The sequence below is a fragment of the Balaenoptera musculus genome, chromosome 18, assembly GCF_009873245.2.
Source record: "Balaenoptera musculus isolate JJ_BM4_2016_0621 chromosome 18, mBalMus1.pri.v3, whole genome shotgun sequence".
NCBI lineage: Eukaryota > Metazoa > Chordata > Mammalia > Artiodactyla > Balaenopteridae > Balaenoptera > Balaenoptera musculus.
The window spans coordinates 10,374,960-10,396,377 of NC_045802.1; the positions used below are offsets into that span (position 1 = coordinate 10,374,960).

At 37.2% G+C, this 21,418-nt stretch overlaps 1 protein-coding gene across 3 annotated transcripts in view; it reads left to right on the forward strand.

Annotated features, from left to right (window-relative positions):
• The first annotated feature begins 9,621 nt into the window (after positions 1-9,621).
• Positions 9,622-21,418, forward strand: part of RFC3 (replication factor C subunit 3) — a 367,610-nt gene continuing 355,813 nt past the window's right edge. For all 3 annotated transcript variants that reach the window (XR_005017285.1, XR_005017286.1, XM_036832098.1), the window contains exons 1-7: positions 9,622-9,810; positions 12,367-12,504; positions 15,254-15,321; positions 17,232-17,329; positions 19,379-19,560; positions 20,613-20,749; positions 20,840-20,938. Coding sequence is in view for 1 of the 3 variants with exons in the window: in XM_036832098.1 (XP_036687993.1) it covers positions 9,724-9,810; positions 12,367-12,504; positions 15,254-15,321; positions 17,232-17,329; positions 19,379-19,560; positions 20,613-20,749; positions 20,840-20,938 (809 nt within the window). In the remaining 2 variants the exon portion in view is untranslated. The remainder of the gene's footprint in view (positions 9,811-12,366; positions 12,505-15,253; positions 15,322-17,231; positions 17,330-19,378; positions 19,561-20,612; positions 20,750-20,839; positions 20,939-21,418) is intronic.

Sequence of the window (21,418 nt, forward strand, 5' to 3'; positions counted from 1 at the left end):
GAGACAGGCTGAATCTGGCCTGCAGATAAGTTCTGTTGGCCCTGACAGTGTCCTTGTTTTTCTCAGGAGATTGATTGTACAAAAAAAGTCTGGACTGTGGCTTCTTTCAGAACACATGAAATTCTATGACCAGTGGTCCAGGATCCTGCTTGTGGGTGATCAAGTGAAGCTGAGGGGCTGCCACCCCTTTTTGGTGGGAAGAAACTTACTGCATTCTCTTCCTGTTTTATTCTCCCAAGCTGAGATCATGCATTTGCCTGTCCAGCCCATGCTGGCATTTCTGTTTGTAACTCCTGTGAAGAGGAATGCAGAAAATATATGGAAATGAGAAAAAATAATTAAACAATATGGGTTAATGAGCTGCTGTGATTGTAGAAAAAGCATAATAATGTTGCTGAAAATATTATCTAGTTTATAAAAATATAATAATTTCTGAGAGAAAAAAGCAAACTATATTTTCAAAAACAATGTTTCAATGAACTGATCTAAAGCTGTCATGATAGACTGCCACCCATCCTAGACCATTGTCTCTGTGTCCCATTTGCTAAAACCAGCATTCACTGGTGTTGCCATTCCACTTTGTAGAAACATGTCAAAAATTGAGAAGTTGAGGAACTGATAAAAATCATGGCAAAAAGGAGTTTCACACAAAAATGTGAATGAAGACTGGGAATTCTTCCTTTTGGTAAAAGTACAGAGACGAGTGCAAAAGTGAAAAGAGTGTTAGGGCTTGCAGGGCCCTTAGGAGTTATGTAGCCCAGGCTTTCATTTTTGTGGTTGAGTCCATTCAGGCCTAGAGAAAGTGACTTAATCGAAGTCAAAAAAGAAGCCAGGATGAAGCCTGGCCAGGGTGGAGCTATGCCCTGACACTCAGCAGAGAGCTTTCCATCACCGAGGAAATCCCTGGGGAAACTGCTCGGGGTTTTAGAATCGTAGGATGTTGGAGTTGGGAAGAACCAGCTTAATCCTGTTACATTACCTTTGAGGAGGTAACTGGAGGAAACAGGATATAGACCAAAAAATCCTTATTAAAACCCAGGAGGACCGTTCAGTGCAGTTTCTTCACTGGCCTGTCCAGCCTCTTCTCATGCCTTTGTCCTCTGTGTTTACCCCTCTCAGGCCCAACAAGTGTTTCAGTATGAGCCCAGAAGCTTCCCTATTCAGGGCCTATGCAAGTTTTAGTCCTTTATTCTAAAATACACTCTTCTGCTCCCTTTCTGGCTGATTCCACTGCTCAAGCTTCGTCCTAAGTATTACTTTTCCAAAGAAACTTTCCCGACCTATCTGATTAGGTGGGTGTCCCTAGAAGTCCTGTTTAAAGCTATTAGCAAAATGAATAACATTAATTTGTGTGGCACTAGAGGCCAGTATATTCTTTGGGTTCACTTTGTATTAATCATTGTACTGTTTACTTAAATTTTACTTTTATCAGATTACATAGTGAAAAATGTTAAAGGTTCCACAGTGCTTGTTGTGAAAAATAGCATCCCTGTTCATGGTCTCTGCCTTACCACTTTATTTCTGCTTCCCAGAAAAGACACTTTTAACTGTGTGTGTGTGTGTGTGTGTGTGTGTGTGTGTGTGTTGGCATTAACTCCATATTTCTTAATAACATAATACTGCTATTTCTTGATTTTGAAAATTTAGCTATTGATTGCCTACTATGGAAAATGAGGTCATATGTCTTTTATATCACTCCCTTCTCACACCTAGACACACTTCCCCTCCCGTCATCTTCCCAGTGCATTTATATCATAATTTCTAGTTAGATAAGTATGTGGTGTTTGTATTATTTTGAATATGTGTTATGCACAGTTGAGCCACATGATAAAACATTATAACGTTTCCTTTCTTAGATACTACATATTCCTTTTATATAATTTTTATGCTCACTGCTCTTGCTAATTGTTTTTTCATTGGTTAGTTTTTAATGTATTAATACATCCTGCTAATTTCCCCGTATCCTCTTGCATATGTGTAAATCTCATCTCAGGATGTGTGAGCACATTAGATACTAATTTCGTCTTCTGGAGGTAGGTATCCTCCTGCTCCAGCCTGAATAGGTCGTTTGCCAAGCTCGCTCTATCACTGTTGCCTGGGACTTTCCTGCACTGTTGCCTGCAATGCCCTCTTGCTCTCTTCCACTGTGGGATCTCCTCATTACTAGATCCCTCTCTCAGAGGCCACAGATTAGTCTTTTTTTTTTTTTTTTTAAACATCTTTATTGAAGTATAATTGCCTTACAATGGTGTGTTAGCTTCTGCTTTATAACAAAGTGAATCAGTTATACATATACAATATGTTCCCATTTCTCCTCCCTCTTGCATCTCCCTCCCTCCCACCCTCCCCATCCCACCCCTCTAGGTGGTCACAAAGCACCGAGCTGATCTCCCTGTGCTATGCGGCTGCTTCCCACTAGTTATCTGTTTTACATTTGGTAGTGTATATATGTCCATGACACTCTCTTACCCTGTCACATCTCACCCCACCCCCTCCCCATATCCTCAAGTCCATTCTCTAGTAGGTCTGTGTCTTTACTCCCGTCTTGCCACTAGGTTCTTCGTGGCCTTTTTTTTTTTTTTTTCCCTTAGATTCCGTATATATGTGTTAGCATACTGTATTTGTTTTTCTCTTTCTGACTTACTTCACTCTGTATGACAGACTCTAACTCCATCCACCTCATTACAAATACCTCCATTTCATTTCTTTTTATGGCTGAGTAATATTCCATTGTATATATGTGCCACATCTTCTTATCCATTCATCTGTCGATGGACATTTAGGTTGCTTCCATGTCCTGGCTATTGTAAATAGAGCTGCAATGAACATTTTGGTACATGACTCTTTTTGACCTATGGTTTTCTCAGGGTATATGCCCAGTAGTGGGATTGCTGGGTCGTATGGTAGTTCTATTTGTAGTTTTTTAAGGAACCTCCATACTGTTCTCCATAGTGGCTGTATCAATTTACATTCCCACCAACAGTGCAAGAGGGTTCCCTTTCCTCCACACCCTCTCCAGCATTTATTGTTTCTAGATTTTTTGATGATGGCCATTCTGACCGGTGTGAGATGATATCTCATTGTAGTTTTGATTTGCATTTCTCTAATGATTAATGATGTTGAGCATTCTTTCATGTGTCTGTAGGCCATCTGTATATCTTCTTTGGAGAAATGTCTATTTAGGTCTTCTGCCCATTTTTGGATTGGGTTGTTCGTTTTTTTGTTATTGAGCTGCATGAGCTGCTTGTAAATCTTGGAGATTAATCATTTTTAAAACATCAAGATGAAGTAATATCAGTGACAAGTGCCTCAGAACCTCAAAGTAATAAAGGCATTCTTCTTTTTACACTGGATATTTAATCACATTTTGTGTTTTTAAAGCTGTAATTGGTTTTTTATGCCATTTTATGTAAAATAAATCCTCCCTTTCAACATCTGTTAGTGACTATTTTTAGTTTTAATATATTACCTTTCAAGACGGTAGCAAGGGCAACTGAAGACATGTTAAATATATATCACAGTTAAGTCATGCAGAAAAAAGTGCTTTTCCCCTTTTGAAATTACAGCTTCATATGTAAAGGGTTGAGTAAAATGGGTGACAGATTTGTAATGTGCTCAAGTGGAACAATTTATATTTTATGATTTCTAAGACCAAAGAGATGAAATCCACAATATTCAATTATGGGTTTAAATACTTGTAGCTAGCAATCCCAAACAGAATCTTAGCCAAGACTTTTGCAAAACTGACAAGCTGATTCTAACATGTATATGAAAATGCAGAGCACAAAGACTGGCAAAGGGAGCCTGGAATAAGAAGAAAAAAAGTCAAACTACCAGAAATCAAGACCTGTCATAAAGCTACAGTAATCAGGATAGTGTGGTATCTGTGCCTGTATAGACAAATAGACCAATGGAACAGAATAGGGAGTTCAGAAACAAATCCACACATATATGTCACCTGGCTTATGACAGTGTAATGGAGAAAGATCTTTTCAATAAATAGTGTTGGCATAATTGGATATTCACATGGGGAAAAAAAGGACCTTGACTCTTATGTCGTAGATCACAGAAAAAAATCAATTCCAGTGGATTTAAAATCTAAATATGAGAATAAAGCAATAAAGTTTTAAAAAGCCCACAGGATAACATCTTCATGACTTTGGAGTAGGCAAACATCTTTTAAAAACAATATGCACTAAACTACAATGAAATTAAAAACTTCTGTTCATCAGAAGAAACCTTTAAGGGAGTTCAAAACCAAGTCACGCATAGAAAACAAGATATTTACAATATATTCATTTGAAAAGAAACAAGTCAATAAGAAAGAGACAATCTAGTAAAAAAATAGCAAAAAAACTTGAATACCACTTTACAAAAGAATATTCTGATATCCAATAGGCACGTGATAAAATGCTCAATACCATGAATTATTCCTCTATAAACCCACCAGAATGGCTAAAATGAAAAAGGCTTGCTGGTTGATGAGGATGCGGAGGCACTGCAACCTTTGTGCATTGCTGGTGGGAACATAAAATGGTGCAACTGCCATGAAAAATAGTACTACAGCAATTCCACTTCTGAGCATATGCCCTAAAGAATAGGAATCAGAAGCTTGAACAGATACTTGCATGCTAATGTTCATAGCAGCATTATTCACAGAAGCCAAAAGATGAAAAGAACCCAAATGTCTATTGACGGATAAGTGCATAAACAAATTATGGTATATATACCTACAATGGAATATTATTCAGCCTTGAAAGAAATGAAATTCTGATACATGTTACATCACTGATGAAATTTAAAGGCATTAGAGTAAGTAAAAGAAACCAGACATAAAAAGATAAATATTATATGGTTCCACTTATAAAGGTACCTAGACTAGTCAAATTTATAGAAAACAGAATGCTGGTTGCCAGAGCCTGGGGATTACCAGCACTGGGAGTTACTTTTAATAGGTGCAGAGTTCCAGTTTGGGATGATGAAAAAGTTCTGGAGACGGATGGTGGTGACGGTTGTACAACAATGTGAATGAATGTACTTAATGCTACTGAACTGTACACTTAAAAATAGCTCAAATGGTAAATTTTATGTTACAGATATTTTACCACGATAAAGAAAGAGGCTTTTGTCAGGAAGGATATGAAATATGTAACTTTCATTCATTGCTTACGGGTGTGTAAATTGGTCCAAATATTTTTGAAAACTCTTGTTAGTATCTATTGCAGCTGAACATATGCCTACCCTTATCACTCAGGAATTTCATTCCTAGATGCATGTGTCCGATAGAAATTAGTACATATCTCAAATACATGCACAAGAATGTTCAGCTATATTATTTTTACTAACCAAAACATGGAAACAACCCAAATGTCCATCAATAGTACAATGAATAAATAAATTAAGATATATTGATCAGGGCTGGCTACATAATTTACAGGGCCCAGCACAAAATATTTAAAAATTCAAGTGCTTTGTTAAGAGATTATTAAGAATTTCAAGATGGCAACAGCAGAGCATTACACCAAGCAAAAGGCTATGTGACATTGCACAGGTGACATCCCAGGAAGCCTGCCTGATATTAATACAGTGCAGTACTACATGGCAATAAAAATAGGTACAACCTATTGCTACATACAAGCGGATGAATTTTGCGATATATTGTGAATAAAAGAAGTCAGACACAAAAGAGAATATACTACGCGGTTTCATTTCTATGAAGATTAAGAACAGGGAAAATAGTATACAATGGTAGAATTTAGAATAGTGGCTACTCCAGAGGGATGTATTGAATGGGAAGGGGCATGAGAGAGCCTTCTAGAGTGGTGAAAATGTTCTATATCTTGATCTGGATTATGGTTACACAGATACATACATGTATAAAAACATAAATGACAGTACTTGTCTGATTGAATATGAAAGCACTCGTGGTGTCTGCTGTTCCTACCCTCCAATCCCTGTCATCCAGGCACAGATCTCAATATTGTGCTCTGGCTCCTGTTTGGATGGGTGGTGTTGCATGGACGTGTGGCTCAGAGAGCCGTGGAGGAAGACCCTCCATGCTGACGTGCTCTCTGATTCACGGCACCCACATTCCCATTGTCCACTATCAACATCTGCTGTCCTGAGATACTCCTCAGAGCCAGGGACACCAGCCATGCCAATTCACACCCAACACACTCAGAAGTCTATCTAGGATACTTGGGTTATGGGCAGAAGTGCCTCACATGACCTAAAAAAAACCCTACATTGTAGCACACCACGGCTGTACTTTGCCTTCATTTTCATGAGACATTATTTCAGAGACCCTCCTCTTTTCATTGCAATGTAATCAACAGATTTAACATAAGAAAAAAAAATACACATTTAGAAAGAAAACAATTTTCATATTAAAAACAAAATAAAAATAGAACATTAGAAGGAAATTTACTCTAGTAATAGAGGTCATTCAGTTAGCACATACTCTTGACTGGTGACAATTGGCTGAAGCAGCCCTTGACATAGAGTGGACCATAGGGTTTGAATTCTTGGATTTCCTTTTTGAAGCAATGAATGGTGTCATCCACACAGGGGCAAAGAGACACTAGCCAAAGAACTGTCTGCCTTCCCACTCAGTTTGAGAATCCCTGGCATTTTAAGGACATGCCAGTTTTCCTTTTACGAGAAAAATACTTCTCTGCTATGCATCAACCTCTCTGATAAATCATGGCTATTATTTCTATTATAATTATCTTTATAAAAATTCAGTCTTGGGACTTCCCTGGCGGTCCAGTGGTTAAGACTCTTTGCTTCCACTGCAGGGGGCGTGGGTTCGATACCTGGTCAGGGGAACTTAGATCCTGCATGCCGTGAAGTGCAGCCAAAAAAAAAAAAAAAAAATTCCATCTTTAATATCCTGGGATATTTTAACACTGTGTGTAAATTTAATATGGAAAGCACAAACCCGTTATTACCTGTTTTCTTGGAGCATAAGAGAATAAATGGATAAGAAAACAGAGAATGGATAAGAAAAAATGGTAGGATTGTTGTCCTTTGACAGCATGGGCACAGGCAGGGTCCTGCCCAGCACAGAGGCCCAGTACGGAACTGTGTGTGTGTTGGGAATTACCATCCTCAAGGGAGAAACCCTCAACCAATAGAGTATGGGAGCTGGTGGATGAATGCTTCTTCCCATCTTTCCTCAATAGATGATTCAAAGAAATACTCTATTCACTCCTCAGAAAGTCCCCAGAGGGATCAAGCCCCAGTTGCCCATGGAAGTGACCTTGATAACACACCTTTGGCTTTACTTCCTCCCCTGTTTCGCTTTCCTCAGTCTCTCACTGCTGATCCATTTGATCATCTCCCCAATAAATTACCCGCTTTGTTTTTGGGGAGAGGGTGGATCACCCTGGGCTAAGATGCAGGGACCCAGTTTCCTTCTAGCAAGGGCCTCAACTGTCCCCTAGAGCTTCAAAGCCCTCCTCTGGATTTTCTGCATCTAACTGGCCAATGAACAGAGAAAGTGTGGGCATATGACAAAAGAAGAAGACTCACAAGCATAGGGGCTAAGCCAAAGTTATATATATATTTTATACCCTTAACTAGTCTCTCAGCCTCTTGAGACCCTGAAATTTCTTCCTCATTACTTCTCTTTAAAGAACCAAAATTAGATCCAGCCTGGAGAAGAACCTTACTCCTGATTCTGGCAAGAACCAGTTACAGGTTTGCCCCAGAGAGGTGCACTGGGATGAACTGTCAAGGGTTAGGAGCAGAAGAGCCCAGGTAACACAATCCTTCATCTTGAGGGTCTTTGGAAGGTTTGGTTGGTTCTTTTTAGTCCTTGGTTATAGGTACAAGATGGCAGACATCACTGAATATGTCTTTTCTCAATAAAATGTAACCATTAATTATTGCATGCCTTCTGTGTGACAGGTGTTTACATTACCTCCCTTAATCTTCAAATGATCCATAAAGCAAGTTTCATTAACCCCATTTTGAGCTGAGGAACCTGAGTCATTAAGTGATTGGAGCTGTAGTTTGCTGGCTACTGCTGTGTACTCATACCTTCTTCTCTGAATACTTCTTTCATGTTCTGGCTCTCTTCTGAGCAGCCATCTCTCACATCCCATATATTCAAGGGTCTGGAGTGAGATTGCCAGATAAAATACAGAACACCAATTAGGTTTTAATTTTAGATAAACAATGAATTTTTTTTGTATAAGTATGCCCATGCAATATTACTGCAAATATTGCATGGTCATAGTTATACTAAAAAGTTATCTGAAATTCAAATTTAACTGGGCCTCCTGTATTTTTATTTGTGAAATCTGGCAAGTTAAGGTGAGCTAAGTGTCTTTCTTATGCATTGTTGTCCCCTCCACACCATTTCTGCTTCCTTAGAACTCGCAACTTTGAAACACAGGCCTTCAGACTCCACTTTCTACATGAACCCCTCCTTGTTGAAGTTGTCTGCCATGCTTGTTGTCACTCACGTCAATTCATTGATTGTTTTAGCACCTGATTCACTTTCTTTCTCATGGTAATAATTATTTTTTATGATTCCAACATCCACATAAATGACACTTCAATACCCTTGCTTTTGATTTCTTTTACCTTCTAATTTCAAACATCCCAGTTCAACAGGGGAGGAGCATAGGGATTGTGGAGAGTTTTGCAGTATTAAATAGGATGGTCAGGGAGGCCTCACTGAGGAGATGACTCCGAGCAAACACCCTGAAGAGGGACCCAGCTCCATTGACACTTGGACAGAAGTGGTTCAGAAAGAGGAAATCATAAGCTCAAAGGCCTTGAGGTAGAAGTCTCCCAGGGTGTTTAAAAAGTTTTTTGAGAACAGAGATTTTTTTTGTCTTATACTTGGTGGTGTTATTAATTGTGCCCAATAATTTCTTGCCTACGGAATAATTCAGTAAATATGATGATTCAAAGAATACAATAAATTCCTGTGTCATAAGTGAATGAGAGGGGGCACCTTGATGGAAGGTTATTAAACATATTTGGAAATCAATTCCTGTCCTGTGGCAGTATTTAGGATTTTGAACAATATGTAAAATAAAAGCATAAGTTAAATAAGTAATTAAAATTACATACACCTAGAGAAGTGCATTTAAGAGGTGCAGTTTGAGTGGCCACATTTCTGTAGCTTTTCACAACCTTTAGATTCCTTTGCTTTAAATTCAGTAAGAATCTTGAGGAATGGAGGTAAGGAAAGGTAGTGAAGATTAGATATTAGTTTTAGCGGTTTATTCAATAAAGCTTCTTTTGGTGCCTGCCAAGTGAGAAAAGCCGGATATATTCTGGTGCCAAGAACAGAGCTCCACACAGTAAATATTTTGTAAGTTTCTGTAGAACGAATGAGTGAATGAATGAACGAATGAAATGAATTTGGGGGGGGTGGTCTCTCTTAAGTTCCCGGATTTGACGCCTAGAGTATCAGAGCCAAATTTCCAATTTTGCTTAATAATTCCTGTACTATGATAGAGGGTGATAACAAAGAAAATCCTTAAATAAAACAATGAGCCTTAACGAGTAGGTGGTAACCAACGTTGCGCCGAATTCTGTCCGTACTAGGCTTCCGTAGTCTTTCCGCCCCTAACTCGTTTACGCCACCGCGCCGGTAGTGATGTCGCGAGATTTGGAGCTCGCGGGAAAACTTGTTTGCGCGTCCGGAGCGGAGGGCGAGCGCGCGGGGAGTTCGAGTGTCGGACCCCGGGAACTCGGGCTGGCATGAGCCTCTGGGTGGACAAATACCGGCCCTGCTCCTTGGGACAGCTGGACTATCACAAGGAGCAGGCGGCCCAGCTGCGCAACCTGGTGAGTCGGCGGGACGGGGCGGGGAGAGCCGGAGGAGGGGAGGCCTTCGCCCTCCTGCTTCAGAAGGTGATGAATGCTGTGGAGAAAAGTAAAACTGGGACGAGGACACGGTGTGGGGGCGGGGACTGTGCTTGTAAACAAAGAAAGTCTCCCTGAGGACTGTCATCAGAGCCAAAGCTTGAAGGAAGTGGGAGAGCCCACAGTAGGGAGCTCTGGGGGAGGAGTGGAGCAGGTAGAGGGCACAGCAAGTGCAGAATATCTGAGGCAGGAGTGTGCACAGCCCGTCACTCGGGAGGCCAGTGTGGCTGGCTAACCGTGGGCCAGTGGGAAGAGGAGTAGGAAATGGGGAAGTTTGGGGGTGGGAGGAAGTGCCGATACAGTAAATTTTAATAGAGTGAGATGGGAAGGCTTTGGAACGTTTTGAACAGAGAAGTGACATCATCTGACTTTTTAATAGGCTTACGTAAAATTTCTTGGTGTCATTGCCCGCATTTACAAAAAGGAAGATATTGGGTTTATTAATTTCTAAGGTCATTTTTAATTCTAAAATATGTGGTATTAGGTTGTCCTTGAGTTTAATTTCTTAATGGAAGATTTTTCTTTTCCCTGTCGCGATGCCTATTTTTATGTTGTAGTTGATAAAAGTATCTAATGGCAGTGCTTTGTGAAAAGCAAACTGAAGTTTGTAGAGAGTGGAGATGGAAGAAGGGTCTTGAGTAGAAAAGCCACTTATCTACTATTTTTAAGGGCCTAAAGTACCACTTCCTGATGGAAGTGTTTTGCTCAGCACTCTGGTCTTCCAGTACCCATCTTTTTCAGAATTACAGGTACTATTTGTAAAGTTTTTTTTTTTTAGTGAGAAATTGTAATAAAAGAACTCCATCCTTATATATGAAAGGCATTAGAAAAGTTGGTGGTGGTGTGAGAGTGAAGTGTTTTTTTTAAACTCTCTTTTAAAATTATTGGTATGCCAATACTAATACTATACTAATTTTAAGTAAATCTATTAATTTACTATTTTATTTATTTTTAGTATTTAAAATACTATTTAAATAAATCTAAATAAATATATCCCATGGTTAAGAAAATCAGAGTCAAAGCTATTCTAAGAAAATGCAATTTATAAATGAATACAGCTTCATTTATAGACAAATTGCATTTTCTTACAGTAGCTTCGACTTTGATTTTCTTAACCATGGGCTATATTTTATATTCTATTGCCAGTTTTCTATTATATAGAATTTGGAATAAATATTTGCACAAAAATTTAGTATATTAGTCTTGTGTTAATAGATTTGGCTTTTCAAAAGTATTCACCTGTTTACCTTTGAATCTACAACCTAATAAAAGTGTGAAACATTTGCAGCATAACTTATTTTTGGTGAGATAGAAGTTTAAAAAAATGAAGGCTATATTTGTGGAGTACCTACTATTTTCCATGCATTGTCTTAGGTAAATAGTTCCTTTCCTTGACACTTTTTTCTTTCAGTGCCAGAGATAGATGAGTTCACAAAGTATTAACATTCACTGTAACAAGCACTTCTGTTAAGATACTTATTTTCATTTTTTCTAAAACGGTTATTTATAAAACTTTTGCTCCACAAGATTTTATGCACCTGAAGCTAAGGTCTGTGTTCTTGTCATCTTTATAGCCTTCATAACACTGATCCCCAGACCTGACTGAGCATCAGAATCACCTGGGAACGTTTTTAAAAAACAATCTTGTTTTGAAATGTAGCACTGTCAGCGTCCTACTCCATTCCCTTGCTCTTAATTTATAAAATTACACAGACCGACTTGCGACTCCCTGCATCTGCATTTTCTGAAGGCTTTCTCTTGCTGACACCTCTAAGCAGACTTGAAATGTCAGGGAATTAATGCCCTCTCTTTCTCTCCATTCACTTTCCCAAGCCAGCAAAAGATTGATGAGAGGTAGTGTATCATACTCCAGCTTCTCCACCCTTGGGTGGTTTAATAGTGTGGTGTATTTTTCACTGGCTTCAAGAGTATCCACAGCAGGATCACGCCCCAGGTGCCCAGAGTGGTATTTAAGTTAACAACACTGTTGTTGGCTGCCTTCCTTCCTTGCTTTCCTGCTTCCCTACAAAGTTTTCCTTTACCTTCCAAATAAAACCAGATGCACTCGTTTCTTATCAAAGGGACTATTTGTAGAAGCCCAAACTACAACAGGCATCAGTCTCAGTTACTGAATCATAATCTTGTGGATGGGGTCCAGTAATTAATTAGTCTTTTTATTAAAAGTTCTCTGGAAGATTCTGACAGTCAGCCAGGTTTGGGATTTCTTGCTTTCTAGCATATAGTGTTGTATCTTACGTGTACTGCGCTAGATATATAAGTTATATAACATTAATCCCAGGGGGATAATCAGCATTTCAGAGTTAAAGATCTGTCTCTCTATATATATTCACACACACACACACACACATTTTTGAAGTTTCATAGGTAGAGACACAAAATATTTGATACTTGAAAAGTAGTTTACTTCCACACGTTGGGCAGTAGTTTGGGGAAAATGCCTTGTTCTTTTTTTTCCAGGTGCAGTGTGGTGACTTTCCTCATCTGTTAGTCTATGGACCATCAGGTGCTGGAAAAAAGACAAGAATTATGTGTATTCTACGTGAACTTTATGGTGTGGGAGTGGAAAAATTGAGAATTGAACATCAGACCATCACAGTAAGCATTTCACTTTGAGGCCCTCCAAATATTTAGAGCAAGGATTTTCAGTCCTCATCATATAGGACCCTTTGCTGCCCAATGTGTGATTTAAGTAAGAATTTCACAGGTAATCCTGGTGTACAGGTTTGAGAGTTGCTGATTTACAGACCTAACTATTATAACCAGACAAAAGTTACATTATGTTAGAGAAGAAATATGAGCAACAGGAGACTTTGGGTAAGATGTAGGTGGTGGGATTCATTTCAGATTCGAATTAGTGTCAGCTGGAACTAGAACTCAAGTTTCTAAAGTTCATTGTTCTGAGAGCAGTAGTGGGTATGGAAAGGGAATGATTTGGAGAAAAATTTTAAACGTGGAATCCGGTGACTTGGTAAAGATTGGGCATCTGACTGACTGGGAGAGGAGGCCTGAGGCTCTGGGATGTTCAGAGTTCCTGTGATCTTGCCCTGGCTGTGTTTTGTAGCCTCATGCTCTGCAATGCATTTTCATACTCTTTCCTTACTGACAGTGTTTAAGATCTAGCTGAAATGTATCCTCTTGGAAGTGCCCCCCCAACCCCGTTATAATTAATGTTTCCTCCTACAACCCATAGTTTATACTTTTTAGAGCATTTACTTTGTTTTGCCTTGATCATAGTTATTTATACATCTTTACTCTGACAAGATTGTATTGTTTTGAAGTTATATAGGGTAAATTTTATATTTTTGTAAGTTATACTTGACATGTGGCATTATATTAGTTTCAGGTATACTGCATAGTGATTCGATATTTTTATGCATTATGAAATAATCACCACAATCAGTCCAGTTGCCATCATTTTCATATTCTTCATAGCCTCTGGTATAGTGTCTTGCACATATTAGGCACTGAAAAAATGTAAACTGAGTGACTGGACAGTAGGTTGTGCTATTAATAGAATCTTTAGGAGGATAAATGGACTGTAGGCTAATGTGGATTAGCTCATGTGTAGACACATTGAATTTGAGGTGTTGGTAGTACATCCTGGTGGAAATTCTTTAAAATATGCAGGGACAAATTTAATAAGAAAGGTAATAAGAAAACCTTATACGTAATTTTATAAAAGCACAAAAAACAAGAGCTGATCAAATGGAAAGATTGTTCTCAGTAGTATTTTAAAGTATCTGTTCTCCCCATGTTCAATATAAATTTTAGTGAAATTCCAATTAAAATGCAATTTATTTTTTTAATTGTATGAAGTGATCTTAAAGTACGTTTCTGAGACTAGCTAAAATAATTGTGAAAAAGAAGATTTGTGAAGTGGGACATGTGTTTATTAAACCATACTGTAAGGCTACTATAATCAAAACAATATTGTTATGGCATGGGGATAGAGATTTACATCAGTGGAACTGAATAGAGAGCCCAGAAATATGACAGCCCAAGATCTGTTTCACATCAGTAGGAAAAGGATTGGTCAGCAAAATGTGCTAGCATAACTAGTTACCAACCCAGAAGAAAATAAAGTTGAATCCCTGTGACACATAATTTATAAATCCAGATCAGTTAAGGACTGAAATGGTAAAATGAAACAATTTCTTAGAATAGAATTTCTTAGACTGTATGAACAGTGTATGAGTCAGGAACACCTTTTAATAAAAACATGGGAGCTGTAGAAGAAAGTATATACTTGGGTATATATGAATTTTAAAAGTTTGTATGACAGAAGATAATATACATAAGCTCAATAGAAAAATGAAGGATTATAAAAAATATTTGAAAGGAATGTATTAGATAAAAGATTTTACAAAGTGACAATGGAAAAACAACCTGGTAGAAAACTGAATAAAATATGATCACAGGAGAGAAAGAGAAACAGTCAATAAACCTATGTGAAGATGTTTGACCTTTGTGGTAGTTGAGGAAAAGCAGTGAGAGTCTATTACACAGTCATCAAATAGGCAAAAATTGAAGGCATGATGAAACCTACTGCAGATGAGGAATAACGAGGAGTATTTGTTGCCAGTGGAAAAGTGAATTGTTAGATTTTTTTGGAAAGTGGCTGGTTATACATAAACACATATATACATATAAAAGTTTAGAAAACATCATCTTCAATCCAGCAGATCTTTTATTGGGAATCTGTTACATAGAAGTGAAAGCAGTGCATGAGACATCTGCACAAGGATGTTAATTATGGAATTGTTTGAGATTGTAAAAAGCAAGAAACAAAATGCCCATCTGTATGACTGGCTTTGGGACATCCATGTTACAGTTGATATGCAACTATAACAGCCTATACCACTTGTCTGAGAAGGTTGTCTAGATGTGTTAAGGAAAAGCAAAACACAGAGAAATATATATGATTGCCTCTTTTTAAAACAATTTTTGCAAGTATGCTGACACACTCTATGTAGTAATGTATTAGTATGTGTTTATTTTTGTGTGTTATCGTGGAAAAGGCTGTGAAAGGACATAGGCAAATTGTTTACAACGATGATCTGATAACTGGGAATGGTTTGGAGATTTCTGGAGGTAAAGGAGAAAAGTGATCACACTAAAAACAGACTGTGTGATATGACCCAATGTACATAAAAACGTATATGTTTACATGCACCTTAAGAAAGGAATGGGGTTAATGAAGTTGAAGCATTAGTGGTGGTCATCTAAAGTTTTCTTTCTTTAGTAAACATAAATTGTTTACATAATTAAAAAGAATGAAATACAGAAAAGAGGAGAAATAGTCATGAATAAACATTAAAAAAAAAACTATTTTCTTTGTCCACAGACTCCATCTAAAAAGAAAATTGAAATTAGCACTATTGCAAGCAATTACCACCTTGAAGTTAATCCCAGGTAAGTTGCTACTACATAGAAATAAGCAATTTTAGAATAGCGATGTTCAGACTCTTTTTTTTAAAGAGAATGTTTTTTTGAAATAAAATTATGTATGGAAACAATATATACAATAGATAAAAGTGAAGCTGCCCTGTGTGAGACGGGGAGCCTAGAACCTTCCTACTTTCCCTTCTCTTTGATACCCCCCAAGTCAAATAATTTTAATTAAGTTTTCTTGCTCTACAGAGCTCTGTGCTTTACACATAGTATTTTGCATAGTCAGTAAGTTTTTGTTGAATTATACTGACTCATTCAGAACTGGTGAGCAAAGTGTGTCTAAAAAGTTTGTAAATGCCTGAAAAAATATTTCAGAAAGTGAATTTGGGTTCCATTTTCTTTGTTTCAGTTTTTTGATTAGAGGGAATTATAGCCCATCAGCCACTGTCTGTATTCTCTATCATGAGATAATGACTAGGATCTTGTTGGGAGGCACATTGAAAACTCATGCCACAGCAGTTACTTTCTGCTTAAGTAAATGATGTAGAAATGATTGTATTGGACGTAAAGTTGGCTAAGCCTTCAGGGTTCTACGGGGTCTGATATGTTCTTGAAGGAGAACAGAATCAAGGACATCTTCAGGCAAAGGCAACTTTACGGGCAGTGGCACAGCGATGAGATCGAGCATCCCTTTCTAGACTGAATGGAATAAGAGGAGGAGAGTTTTAAGCTAATGTGTATTCAGTAGCAGGCACTATGTGGGAAGCTTTACGTGTATTATTTAGTCCTCAGAACCCTAACAGACTGATATTATTTTCCTAGGTATGTCAAAGAAAAAATTAAGGTTGGGGGGAAAGGGTCTGATCGTAAAAGTAGATAGTGGTAATTCCATAGACAAAAGCAAAATATTTCAGATTCTGGACAAGGAAATGATTATAAAAGAAACACTGTACGTATATTGATCTAATAGTATTGAATTGAGACAGACAATGGCTGTTTGGGAAAATAAACTGAAGCTGACTTCTTTGCCCTCTTTTTCTCTTTGAGAGTTCCTCTGTGGCAAGAATAGTCAGTTGGAGGGTAAGCTGTTTGTTTTTCAGGTGTTTTAAATTGAAGTCAGTTGGGGGTGGGGGGGTAAGCTGTTTGTTTTTCAGGTGTTTTAAATTGAAGTCAGTTGGAGGGTAAGCTGTTTGTTTTTCAGGTGTTTTAAATTGACATTCAGCCTGAATTAACCAGGTGACTTATGTTGGTTTGTGAGGTGCAGGACTTAAGTGCTAAAGCAATGATATTGGTATAAATGACAGGTAATGCCTGTAAATCAGCAGCTTACAGAGTTCTGATTTGTGTCCTAAACTTAATTTGCTTACCCCATCCCCTTGCTAAGACTCTGAATCAACTCTGCTGGTGCTGAGAGGGACTTGTCTAGGCTTGTTCTCTCTCAGACCTTTACTATTTCGGGGGTGGGGAAGAGGAACAGAGATTAAATTTCTGTTCCAAGGAGTTATTTTTATATTTTAAATTAGCTCTGACTAGGTATTAATTATAGTGGGTACAGAAGTGTCAAAGTATTTGACAAGCTGTTAATAGCTATTGCTCTTTTTTTTTTTTTGAGTCTTTTCCCTTTTTTTCTTGATGAGTCTGGCTAATGGTTTATCAATTTTGTTTATCTTCTCAGTAAACTTAATATAAGAACATGCTTGGTGTTTTCAGTGATATTAACCAAATTGTAGTTGGAATATTTTTAGTATTTAATGACCCTAAAACACTTCACTTTTAAAGTTTTGTGAATGTAATAGGTGTTACTCAGTTTGATTAAAATTTTGATCACTTAAGATCTTCAACATTTTTCTTACAATAACAGATTAAGAATAAGGGCATAATACTTTCTAAATATTTACACACATATTTACCACTATTTTTGTTTTGTATAGTGATGCTGGAAATAGTGACCGGGTAGTAATTCAGGAGATGTTGAAAACAGTGGCACAATCACAGCAACTTGAAACAAACTCTCAAAAAGATTTTAAAGGTATGTGATAAAAAGATTTCTTTTTATGAGTCAGACACTTAAATTACAAGCAGTGGGTATAAGAGAAAAATGTAGTGGGGAATGTAAATTCCATCCATTTAGCAAATATTTATTAACCTCTTGTTCTGTGCCAAGCACTATGCTACCTTTTTTTTTTTTTTTTCTTTAAATATGTAAAAGTGAACGAGAGACATGATCTCTGCTCCTGGGAGTTTATAGTCTAATGGAATTGAATTTTGGCAGAAAGAGAACTATTTGTGCCACCCATTTGTTACTTTAGAACTAGATAAGTAATGAAAAAATACTTAATTTAAAATAAGAAATTGCATGATTTAAAAATAATGGTTCTTAGAACCAAAGTGACATGTTCATTATCGAATATTTAGCTAAAAAAAGAAAATCCATATCGGCTATAATCCCTGTAACAGTTACTGTTAACATTTGCAGTATTATTTATGTGCATATATATGCATATATTTTTACAGGAGATTTTTTGATAAATATGCCAATATTTAATGCTTTTGATATATTTTGCCAAATTCTTTATCTGAAAGAGGGTATAGCTCTGTGCTACCACCAGCAGTGTTTAGGAATGCCCATTTCTCTCTAACATTTATCAACACTGGATAATTATTTTTAATCCTTGTCAGTTTGAGTGGAAAAAATAAATTGTTTGTACTTTTGTTTTTTTTTTTTTAGTGAACGTGATGATTTTATCTTTTGTTCATTGCTTATTTTACTGTTTTGTAAATCGCCTGTGCATATTCCAGTGTATTTCTTTCCTCCTCAGTGTATACTTCAAAATAAATTAAACAGTTTTTTTTCAAATGCTCTTCTGTATCCATTAATGTAGTTTGATGATTTTTCTTCTTAGTGTTTAGTATTATATTACTGGATCTTTTAGTGAAACTGCTTTGCATTTCTGGAGTAAATGTCACTTGGTTGGGATGTGTTAATTTTTAAAATATGCTGCTGTTTTCTCACCTAGCAATGATTTATTTTTTTATCATTTTATTTGGTGCTATCCTTGTCAGATACTGGGATCAATCTCCTTGTCTTTATTTTTCCTGTTCTGTTCAGTTTCAGTTCTATTTCCAGAACTTCTCCATATTGTGAAGTGTTGTCTTGGAAGGAATATTCATTTTATTATTTTCAGTCCAATGTTCTGTCAAACCTTATTGCATCAAGGTTCCTTAGCTCTTATCCATGAATTGAGCCCTATGGGTGCTGTTCTTAAATTGGCCCATGATATTTCCAGTGTGCTTTTGTGGGTGATTTGGGGTTCTCCTGTCCTAAAGGCTGTCAAAAACCTGGTGGATCCCAGCCACTTCCTCCCACACATAGTTTCTTGTTCTCACTTGCTCATATTTAGGGTTCTTAGGGACAACTTGTCACCTAGTTTTGATATAAATGTTGTCTTGGGTCTTGGAATCTTTACTTGTTCTGTCTGTTTTTATGGGAAAGATTCAAATGCTCCAAATGCTACCACTGTCATCTTCTAGAAATAATTTAATACAATGAAAAATACAACAGTTGGATTCAGTCCCTACATACTATTCCTGAAGCACTTTAAAGCCAACCCTTGATTATGACCAGATGGAATCTTATTATACAAGTAACCAGATATCTTTATGCCTTATTTGCTACATCTCTTGTGCCAGTGTTTTCCAAAGTATATTCCTTAATGCTAAGATGTTCTACAGAAATGTGCTCCTGAGATAAATTATTTTGGGTAAATGCAGCACAGTATATCCTTGTTGTGGTGATTTCTACTGTGTATAAATATAATAAAGGCTGCAGTAAATTCTACAACAAAATAACATCTTTAACTTTGTTTAGCCTAGTGTTTTTTAGACTTGTTTGATCTGAGAATGTTTTAAAATAAAAATAAAAGAAATTATTCTCACCATACCTATAAGTTTTGCATGTCTTCTCCAAAGGGGAAAGTAATATATTAGGCTTATTGTTTAGGATTTCACTCTGAATAATGAGGAGGAAGAGGAAGAGAAATACTTAAGTTAAAGTTTGTTTTGTTTTTCCTCGACTCAGTCGTGTTATTGACAGAAGTTGACAAACTCACTAAAGATGCTCAGCATGCCTTGCGCAGAACCATGGAAAAGTATATGTCCACCTGCAGGTTGATCTTGTGTTGCAATTCTACATCAAAAGTGATACCGCCTATTCGTAGTAGGTGCCTTGCAGTTCGTGTGCCTGCTCCCAGCATTGAAGATGTAAGTCAAGTTAAACTTTTCAGAAAAAAATTTCACTTCAGATTCCATGCGCACTGTGTGTACATCCCTGTCATGTTTGTTTTTATGAAAACATAGTGAGCTATATCAGTAATTTAGGAATAGCTATGGCCTGGATGCTAACTATTAGTATATGTATAAACCTATATATATATATATATATATATATATATATATATGTAGTAAATACCAGGTACCAATATATAGAAAATGTTCTTTCCATTAAATCATCTTTTACTTTAAACAAGTAATTATTGTGGATTTTACTAAAGTAGGTAAGGACTAGTTATTTAATGGCTTCTACCTTAACCTGATTTAATTGGCTTATGGAGGAGACGTGAGTATTCAGGAAATAGATTTTGCAAGAAGATGATTTGGGAATACCTAGTCCCCTGTTAGGGGACCAAAGTTAGTCTGAAACATAATACATTTTTTTGTTTTCTTTATCATTCTTAATAGCCATCAGTAGAAATACCAGTTTCTCACAAGCAGTTTTCTGCTGTTTAATAGATTTGGGACAATTTTATGCAAAGTGGGGATAATATGTGACATTGCATTAGTTTCAAAGTAGTTAAAGTAACTTTATTATAAGTTTCACTTGTAAAAATTTTGGGGGTGATAGAGTTAAAAGTGTCTGTAAAGCAGCAGCACTGCCAGGTTACACCACTCCCATGGGCACCATTCAGGTCTTAGTGCCTGAGTCGTGTGCACTTCAGCTTGTACGGCTCTACTTGGCAGCCTTGTGGGCAGTATCTTTGCCCCCAGCCTGAGACCCTTTGTCTCCAACTCCCTACTGCCTTGAGGAGGCTGTCAGGCTTGGAGCTGGGACCAGATCTTCCTCCAGTTGCCCATCTAGCTGCTGCTTCTTCCTGACAACTAGGCTAGACCCCTGGCTTCCTGCTGAAGGAGCAGTGGGTTAGGGTAGGGTAGTGACCAAAAAAAAGGTTGGGGAGGGTCTATAAAGATATTAACAGAAATTGTCTCAGTATGCTGTTTGACAGATTGCCCATTTTTGTTAATTATTTTGTTTGTAGATTTGCCATGTGTTATCTACTGTGTGCAAGAAGGAAGGTCTAAATCTTCCTTCACAACTGGCTCATAGACTTGCAGAGAAGTCCTGCAGAAATCTCAGAAAAGCCCTGCTTATGTGTGAAGCCTGCAGAGTGCAACAGTGAGTGAAAGGGGGAAGTTACCATGGGAAACATTTTGGGACATAAGCCCACTTTCATTTAATTTATTTTGTTCTCTTTTTGTCATGTAGATATCCTTTCACTGCAGATCAAGAAATCCCTGAAACAGATTGGGAGGTGTATCTGAGGGAGACTGCCAATGCTATTGTCAGTCAGCAGACTCCACAGAGGTAACTGATGTAAAAGATCACCATGAAAGTTTGGTCATTGAGGTAGTACAGATATTCTAAGTTTTAGGTTAGCTGTTTTATGCTAATACCATGCCATTTAGAATTATAATTAAATCTATAATACTACACTTATAAAGAAAAGGTAGGATTTAATTTTAGAAATTTAGTGGTTCAGAATAGTTAGCATATGATATCATGGCTATTGGCATGTAAATGTGGAGCTTCTACATAAATTAAAACAAAGTTTGGAAGTTTTAGGTTTTTTCCCAGAATCTTGGATGATTTAATATTAATACATAGCATGATGTGTCTAGCTTTCTAATATTGAAAATAACAATATATAACTTTGTACTGATGTGTCATAGAAAGACCCTAGACTGTGGGTCAGACTTCTAGTTCTATTGATTTTTAGCTAAGTATCCTTGAGCAGGTAACTTCATCTTAGAGCTTCAGCTTTTTCATTTGTATAATGAAGATGCT